Raw genomic sequence first — 9,451 nt, 5'->3', positions numbered from 1 at the left:
CAGGAACGAGAACGAGAAAGGTGCAAGAAGTTGGAAAAAGAGAACGCCAACTTGTATGACCGTCTCGAAGCCATGGAGCCTATCGAGGTCATCGAACCTCCCGACTTCCGAGCCCAAGTGTCTTCCATGCAGCCTTTGGGAGATACACCAATCACTCGCAAGGATGGATCCAACCATCTCATGATGGATCCATCATCTTCGGTAAGAAACCGCAATGTCATTAGTAACTGGACTGATCCAGGCCGTGCTACTTTGAATGCAGGAACACTCCGACAGGATGGAATAACCATCATTGGAGGACAACTCGCCCGAACCAAGTTCACCACCCCGGGCATAGCAATGAGCAATGCCGTCATAGGAGGCACATAACCTACTATATTGGGGCCCAACCTGGCGGTCGCCCCAAGCCAAGCCAACCAACAGGCGGATGGACCCAGTCAGAGGGAGATCACCCAAGAACAACTGTTTGGGAATGAATTCGCCCAACCAACCGCGATCGGCCCATATGCAATCAAAGATGAGGACCTGGCAAGAAAGTTGGCCAAAATGGAGGCATTGATCCAGCGAATTCCTGGTGTCCCGGCACCCATCTACAAAAGCTCAGAGAATTGCTACGCCGACTCGCCATTCGTGGATGAGATTGCCTTAGTTGAAATGCCGGTCAAGTTCAACTTTCCGAGCATGCAAATGTTTGATGGAACAACGGATCCGACCGACCACATAGCTCAATATAAGCAAAGGATGTTCATTGCCGCAATTCCTCGTGAATTGAGGCAAGCCTACATATGTAAGGGGTTCGGTTCTAGTCTGATAGGACCGGCCCTCCAGTGGTACACTAACCTTCCAAATTATTCTATTTCAAGTTTTGCTCAACTAACCGATATATTTGTGCAGCAATATGCTAGTAGCAAGAAACTTGAAAAAATATCGGAGGATCTTTACGCCATGATCCAACGACGTGACGAGTCTCTTCGAGACTACATAGGTCGATTCAACAAGGAGAAGGTGTCCATCACAAATTGCAGCACCCAGACAGCGATCACCACCTTTCGAAAAAGCCTCCTGCCCGACTCGGACCTCTACAAAGACCTCACCAAATACCCTTGTAAAACAATGGAAGACGTCCTCGCCAAGGCGTGGGCACAAATCAAGTGGGAGGAAGATCAGTACAACCATCACCGATCTTCATCGAGCAGACACACTAGAAGAGATTCCAGGGTGGAGAGACGGACGAGTGACAGGCGGTCTGAGCCTTACCCACCCCCACGACAAGACTACAGAAGGAGACAGTTTGACCACCCTTACGAGTCACGACCACATGAAAGGGTGAATATACCAGAATACAATTTGTCAATCTCGCCAGCCGAGGCGGTCGAAGCTCTTAAGGGGCTTAGAAACAAGGTCAAATGGCCGAAAAAGATGAGGACGTCGGCTGATCAGAGGGACAAGTCAAAATGGTGTGATTTCCACACTGATCACGGACACCGAACAGAAGATTGCATCGCACTAAAATTAGAAGTATCGCACTTACTAAAGCAAGGTCACCTGACTGACCTCCTTACCGACAAGGGACGTCAGACCTTACAACAAGGCCAAGATCGTCAGCAAAGCAACGCGGATGTCACCCCGCCTAGACCATCACAACCGGATCGAACGATAAACGTGATAACCGGTGGATCAGAAGTTAGTGGAATCACTCACTTGGCAGCCAGGAGACACACCAGATAGGCTGGACATTCCCAAGCAGAACATGGCAAAGCCGGAAGAAACACGATCATCCAGCCGGCATAAACCAGCTCTTTCACCACATCCGAATCCAACAGGCTACTTAATCCCCATCATGATGCTTTAGTAATTTCAATTTGTATTGCAAATTGTTTAACCAAGCGTCTACTAATTGACAATGGTAGTTCTGCCAATGTCCTCTTTTTGTCTACTCTCAGGGAAATGGGAATCGACGAAACTAAGATCGTAAGGAAGATGACCGTTCTCGTCGGCTTCAGCGGAGAGCAAAAAAGCACACTTGGTGAAATCGAGCAACCCGTCCATGCTGAAGGGGTCAACTTATGCATGCGGTTCCTAGTGGTGGATTCTCCATCCGCTTACAGTGTCATTTTAGGTCGACCATGGATACACGAGATGGAGGCTGTACCGTCCACCTACCACCAAGTCCTGAGGTTCCCGACAAAGTGGGGAGTAAGGGAGATTCGAGGAGACCAAAAAGATTCCAGATCGTGCTATCAAACAACGATGAAAGCAAAGCAAGCTGTCTTATAGCAATTACAACAAGAGGAATCATCCGACCCCAACCAAGTCAGCCCGTCCAGCCTGACCAACCCGATGCAATGGAGTTAGATGAAGTCTCCATTCATCCAGACCTCCCGGAAAACAAAGTCCGGATTGGAGCACAGCTGGAACCCTCTATCAGAGAGAGACTCATTCAATTTCTCTCTGAACACTATGACTGTTTTGCTTGGTCCCATGCGGACATGACTGGTATTGATCCTGATATTATTGTGCACAGGTTGAATGTCGATCCCGACTACCCTCCAAGGAAGCAAAATCGAAGAAAATTCCCCCCAGAAAGGAACAAAGTCATCAATGATGAAATCAAGCAACTTATGGACAATGGACTGGTAAGAGAAGTTCAATACCCAGACTGGCTAGCCAACGTGGTGGTCGTAAAGGAAAAGAACGGAAAATGGCGAGTGTGCATAGACTTCACAGATCTAAACAAGGCGTACCCTAAAGATTCTTTTCCATTACCCACCCCACATAGACATGCTTATCGATGCTACAGCCGGGCACGAGTTACTTAGCTTCATGGACGCGTACTCCGGGTATCACCAGATACTGATGCATCCCGTCGATCAGGAGAAGATGTCATTTATGTCCAACATAGGCATCTACTGTTATAAGTATATGCCATTCGGATTGAAGAATGCTGGAACAACCTACCAACGTTTGGTCAATAAGATGTTTGGAGAGCTGTTGGGAAAGACAATGGAGGTCTACATAGACGACATGCTTGTGAAGTCCCTACGAGCAGAAGATCACATCGACCACCTCCGACAATCCTTCAACATACTTCGTGAGTATAACATGAAACTTAATCCGATTAAATGTTTGTTTGGTGTGACTGCAGGTAAATTCCTTGGCTACATGGTGACCCAAAGAGGAATAGAAGCCAACCCGGCCCAAATCGATTCCGTACAAAGAATTGCATCTCCAACATGTATTAAAGATGTACAAAGGCTTACAGGAAGGGTGGCGGCCCTTAGTCGGTTCATGTTAAGATCATCAGAGCGATGTCACTCGTTCTTCAACACGTTGAGGAAATCTAAAACGTTTGAATGGACGCCGGAGTGTGAGGAAGCACTCAGCCAGCTGAAGCAGTATTTAGCAAAGCCGCCACTTCTATCCAATCCAAAAGACGGTGAAACATTATACACGTATCTAGCCGTGTCAGAAACAGCAGTCAGCGCGGTCCTTGTTCTGGATGATGAGGGCAAGCAGTCACCGGTCTACTATGTCAACAAATCACTACAAGATGCGGAGACAAGATACAGCCTGCTGGAGAAGTTAGCCATAACACTCGTTCATGCAGCAAGGAAACTTCGTCCATATTTTTAGTGCCATCCGATAGTGGTCCTCACGACATATCCTTTGAAGGCCATCCTTCACAAACCGTAGCTGTCCGGCAGACTAACCAAGTGGACGGTCGAGCTAAGCGAATATGACATATCTTACAAGCCGCGTACTTCACTAAAATCACAGGTATTGGTCAATTTTATAAATGATTTTGCGCCTAACCTTTCAATACATGCAAACAAAGAATTATGCTGCCTCATGGAGGACGAAGCATTAGGGACGTGGAAGCTCTCCGTGGACGGATCGAGCAACAGACATGGAAGTGGACTCGGGATAGTCCTTTCATCACCCCAAGGTGATAAAATGGAACAAGCAGTCAGATGAGGATTCAAAGCAACGAACAACAAAGCCGAATACGAAGTTATGCTAGCTGGTCTTGCCCGGGCCAAGGAGTTAAGAGGCACGAAGATCGACGTCTTTAGCGACTCTCAACTGGTAGTAAATCAAATGCGAGGAACCTACCAGGCTCAGGACAACAAGATGACAACCTACCTGACCAAGGTGAAAGAGTTGCAGTCTGGCTTCGAAGAATTCACAGGCAGCCAGGTACCCAGAGAAGACAATAGCCACGCGGACGCCTTAGCCAACCTGGGCTCCTCCATACAGACTACCACCTCTAAAACCATTCCGGTTATCTACCTCCAATGGCCGGCAGTCTGGAAGCAAGAAGGAGAACATGTGTCAAACATATCAGACGGACGTACCTGGATGATTCCGATACTAGAATACCTGGAGCAAGACATACACCCGGACGATAAGAATGAAGCACGCCGAGTAAAGGCTCAGTCTGCCCGATTCTCCATCATCCGAGGTAAGTTGTACAAACGATCATATTCTGGTCCATATTTAAAATGTATTAACCATGCAGAAGCAGAAATAGTTTTGGCCGAACTACATGATGGAGAATGCGGGAACCATTCTGACAGGAGGAGCCTAGCTCACAGAGCTTTAACAAGTGGATATTATTGGCCCACAATGAAGTCAGATTCGGCTGATTACGCCAAACGATGCGACAAGTGCCAGCGATTCGCCCAAATATCTCACCTTCCACCTGAACCATTGATCTCAGTCACATCGCCGTGGCCTTTTATGAAGTGGGGGATGGACATCGTGGGAAAGCTACCCAAGGCACCTGGACAGTTGGAGTACATGCTGGTGGTAACAGACTTCTTTAGCAAGTGGATAGAAGCCGAGGCGTTCCACAAAGTTCGTGATAAAGAGGTGAAATGATTCATATGGAAAAATGTGATATGCCGATACGGAATACCAAAAGAGATTGTCACTGACAACGACTCCCAGTTCATCAGCAACGATTTTCAAGACTTCTGTGAATATTGGAACATCAAGCTAAGCTTCTCAACGCCTAGATATCCCCAGACGAACGGCCAAGCTGAATCATCCTACAAGACGATAGTCAACACCTTGAAGAAAAGGCTCGAAAAAGCCAAAGGCTTATGGGCCGCCGTACTGCCTGGAGTGCTTTGGTCATACCGAACGACCACCGGAACCTCGACGGGAGAAACTCCATTCTCACTAGCATACGTGATGGAGGCAGTCATTCCAACCGAACGCAAAGTGCCCGTAGCCAGGACCGAGATCGCCTTAGACAGCCAGAATGACCAAGCAATATGTCACGAGCTTGACACACTGGATGAAAAGAGAGATACGGCAAGATTACGGCTTGCATCCTACCAGCAGAGTGTCGCCAGACACTACAACCGGCATGTTCGCACTCGAACGTTCAAGCTGGGCGATTGGGTACTCCGACGTGTATTCCAAAACACCAAGGAGATCGGAGCGGGCAAGTGGGTCCAACCTGGGAAGGTCCATACTTGATCACCAAGGTATTCGGCAATGGTGCTTACAAGCTGCAAGATAAAGATGGGCGCGACATCGGCAATAGCTGGAACGCCATCCATCTTCGATCGTATCATTTCTAAACTTTCCATTTGATTGTTTATTTTTTCATTAAGTTTATAATTTTTTCCACACTGTTACTAATAATTTTACCTAGGCCAAGTCGGAACTACATCAGACTTGATCCTGTCAAAGGGTATGTAGGCAACTCTACGGAGCACAGTCCGGTCCAAGAACTACATTTGGCTTGATCCTCGCAAGAGGTATCTAGGCAACTCTCCGGAGTGCAGCCACCAACCTCAAATCAACGTGTTTCCAGCCTGCCCCTTGATGTTAACACCTTGCGAGATACAAGCCGCTAATGATGACTCGTCTACACGAACAACGTCAACCTGTATCTCTAAGGAAGTAAACATCATCGCAACATAAAGTTCAAGACCCTTGATCTCTAGTCTTCCAGTTGAACGAACCACCCAGCTCGGAGTGCTTTATCAAGATAAGATAAAAGTTTATAAACATTTATATTTTTGAAAGTCAGAATTAGCCACTCGTTCAAGTGTTCCCGTCAAATTTTACTTGCCATAATTGGCAGAAGTCAGTACGACCTAAATCTAATGAATTCCAGCTTGATTCAATTTCAAATATTAGACTTTGACAATTTAAAGCCAACAATTCTACGATTTCATATTGTGATTCAAAGTATAACTCCAAGCCGGCATGCTACATGAAAGCATTAAATCAGCTAACACGCCAAGATGGGGCACGATTCGCCCAAATCAAACGCAATCACAAGTTGGCCAAGGATCATTATACCGCCCAACAGGTCAGCCTGGTAAAATGATCCGCGCAGCCCCGGGTGCCCAGCTCGTCTCAGCAAACAGAGCTGCAAGAGCTCAGAGGCCAGAGCAGCACAGCTCGAAGGCGAGAGCGGAGCAGCTCAGAAGCTAGAGCAGGACAGTTCGGAGGCTAGAGCAGAGCAGCTCGGAGGCCAGAGCGTCGGCACAGCCTGGACGCACGCACGTCAGTGCAGCCTAGAGACTCGCGCAATAGCCCAGCGTAGCCCTGCCCGGCAGCGCTTAGCCGCCCAGCGCAGCCTTGCCCGGCAGCGCTCGGCTGCCAGCGCAGCCCTGCCGGCAGCGCTCGACCGGCCAGCGCAGCCCTGCCCGGCAGTGCTCGACTGGCCAACGCAGCCCTACCCGGCAGCACTCGACTGACTAGCGCAGCCCTGCCCGGCAGCGCTCGACTACGTAGCGCAGCCCTGAGGCACGCGCAACAGCGCAGCCCTGCGGCGCATGCCGCACCCTATCATTGATCGTATCGGATGACCCCAACGTCCTTATCCGTAATAGTTGGATTCATCCCGAACAGACAGTCTATTCTAACTTGTATAACTAAAAGAAAATCAAAGTCCAGCCTGGTCTTGCTAAAAAAACAATAAACTCTCCAACATCCGGTCCAGGCTGGTGCAACGAAATGAAGGTGAGAAGGACAAGCTGCATCCACTCATCTCTTCGACATATTAGTGTTTTTTCAAGTATACAAGCTACCTTGTGCTAATCCATGCGACATTGAAACCATGATTTCAATACGGCGCATGTATGCTCTAAACGGATTTATACGTAAAATGGTTATACAAGATTTCAACAAACCACATTGATTTATAGAAGAAGGCAAATATCACAAATGGTCGACAGTTTCAACTTTCTAAGAGTTTTTCAAATAAAAAGATAGATACGGCTCAAACCGGACCCAATAGTCTAAAGTCCAAGCTGAATATAAAGTACGCATACGCCGACACGGGAGGTCGGCTAAATAGTCAAGTCTCAAATAAGTGCAATGTAAGAAAACAATAAAAACAAGCGAACAAATAACAAAATCCCTTCTCTGCCTAAGAGAGTCACTCGCCCATCTGAGGATGGTCGTTTTCAGTGGTCATCTCAGCCAAGTTCCTAGCTAGCTCCGCCTCTTGCTCTTCCTTGCCAGCCTTCCACTCGTTAAATTCATCCACGTACGGCTGGACATCCCAAGTCTTGGGGGGCTGGTTCTCCAGGTATGCCAAGGCCATCTCGCCCCGAATGTGAACCTCCGTCTCACAGCTGTTATAAAGGATTTGTTGCTCCAACGCAACAACCTTTGCTTCGAGATCCTTGTAGTCCGCTGCAGCCCGCTCCAGCCGGCGAGCATCCTCCAATTTGGCTGATTCCAACCTCTTGACAACTTGACGGGCCTCATCACGCGTCTTCTTGACGGCCGCCATCTCTCCCTTCCAGTTCTCCCGCTCGGCCCTCAACTCACTAAGTTCTGCCTCCATAGCAACCGTTCTCTCCACGAGGAAGGCGGCTTTCTGCAAACTCTACAACATACATGAAAATGCAACAAGTTAGAAAAATTATCGTATCAACAAAATAATTTATACTTGAAAATATTTACCAAGAAGGCGGGATCAAAGAGCTCACTAGCCACACTACCACTTCTCATCTTCTTCAAGTAATCCCTGTCACGCGGGAGTAATAGTTGTTCGGCCACCCCACGGACAGGACCAAGCTGGGCATGCGCCGATACATTCGGAAAGGACAGGTTGACATGATCGTCCACCTGGTCAACCTCAGCAGACCTCTTTTTTTTTGTGAGCCGGAACACGAGTTGAGTGTGGGACACGTGCGGTAGCAGCATCATCTGTAACCGCGCCGCTCGAGCTAGCAGCCTTCTGCCTATTCTTACGGATCACATCCATGGCAGCGCCCTTCCCAAGCAGAGGTGGAACATATGACTTCGACATCCTGTGATCTGCATCAAAATAAAAACACTTAGTCGTATTAATGACAAGTTGGAATAAAATGAAATTGACAAGCAAAGCAATACCTGCGGGCACGCGGCTCCACAAAGAGCTAACTCGCAAGTTGGCCTCGGTCAAATGTTACAGAAATGGCAATCCTCTTCGCTAAAACTTAAAAACCAATAACATGAAAAACAAGAAAGCCAAGCCGGTAGGCCCCCTCCTTAGACAAGCTGCAAAACAAGAAAAATATGAAAAGTATAAGTTATGAATACATAAAAATAATAACATGATGCTACAACAAAAAATACTCAAATTCTAAGTCATCCAACACGTAACACTCACTACAAGCTTCCCACGCCTGTGGAATAATCGAATCACGCGGTTCCCCTAGTGCGTTATTGGATATGAAAAAGTATTTAGAACGCCATTTCTTAGCGCTATCTGGAAGGGATAGCACAAGCGGACGGTTTGCCTTAAATTGATATCGAACATTATTAGTCCTATGCGTCTCCAAACTGTAAGCCTGCAAAACTTCAGAAAAACTAAAGTAAACACCTCTCAGCTCGCTAAAAACTTGAATGGCCATAAGAATGTGCCATACGTTCGGAACCAATTGACCTGGAGCAACGTGGTAGTGAGTGCAAGCCTCGAACACTAGTCGAGGAAGAGGAAAACGGGCACCCATCTGAAGAAAACACTCATACAAGACCGTCCATCCTGGATATAACCAATATGGCCTTTTCGAATCAGATGGAGCAGCCAGATTGGCACAAGGAAGAATAGCATAGACAGCACGGAGTTCATCCAACTTGTCAAAAGTTATAACGGATTTCGGGCTCCTGTCTCCCAGCTTGTATGCAGGAATACTCCCTTCAAGCAGTCCAGAAAGATTTTCACCAATCCCATAATCAAACACAACCATGTCATGCCCGGCTCGTGACCTATTTCTTATCATGACGTTACAGTATTTACACAGCTTATGTCATCATCTGACGATCTATGATTCTCACTACTCGACCCACTCGACACAAAAGATGCAGACATGTCGAGAAACACCTAAACAAATAAATTGCTAAGTACTAAACAGTGCAACAAAGCAAAGAGGAAAACGATATTAGACAAACTCAGAATCGACTCGCACATGACAATGCTAGAATTACAACT

General features: G+C 47.3%; 2 protein-coding genes across 2 annotated transcripts; one reads left to right on the top strand and one right to left on the bottom strand.

Annotated features, from left to right (window-relative positions):
- Nucleotides 1-546: 546 nt before the first annotated feature.
- LOC131025917 (uncharacterized) lies at nt 547-1,728 on the top strand. The gene has a single exon (XM_057955695.1). It carries the CDS (start codon nt 547-549, stop codon nt 1,726-1,728), a length of 1,182 nt encoding a protein of 393 aa, XP_057811678.1.
- Nucleotides 1,729-7,296: 5,568 nt separating this feature from the next.
- Nucleotides 7,297-8,104, bottom strand: LOC131024390 (uncharacterized). The gene is made up of 2 exons (XM_057953891.1): nt 7,939-8,104; nt 7,297-7,861 (listed from the first exon to the last, which is right to left on the bottom strand). Exons 1-2 carry the CDS (start codon nt 7,984-7,986, stop codon nt 7,406-7,408), a joined length of 504 nt encoding a protein of 167 aa, XP_057809874.1. The 5' UTR covers nt 7,987-8,104; the 3' UTR covers nt 7,297-7,405.
- Between the last annotated feature and the right edge of the window lie 1,347 nt (nt 8,105-9,451).

The sequence above is a fragment of the Salvia miltiorrhiza genome, chromosome 5 (assembly GCF_028751815.1).
Source record: "Salvia miltiorrhiza cultivar Shanhuang (shh) chromosome 5, IMPLAD_Smil_shh, whole genome shotgun sequence".
Lineage (NCBI taxonomy): Eukaryota > Viridiplantae > Streptophyta > Magnoliopsida > Lamiales > Lamiaceae > Salvia > Salvia miltiorrhiza.
This window is presented reverse-complemented; position numbering and strand designations above follow the sequence as displayed.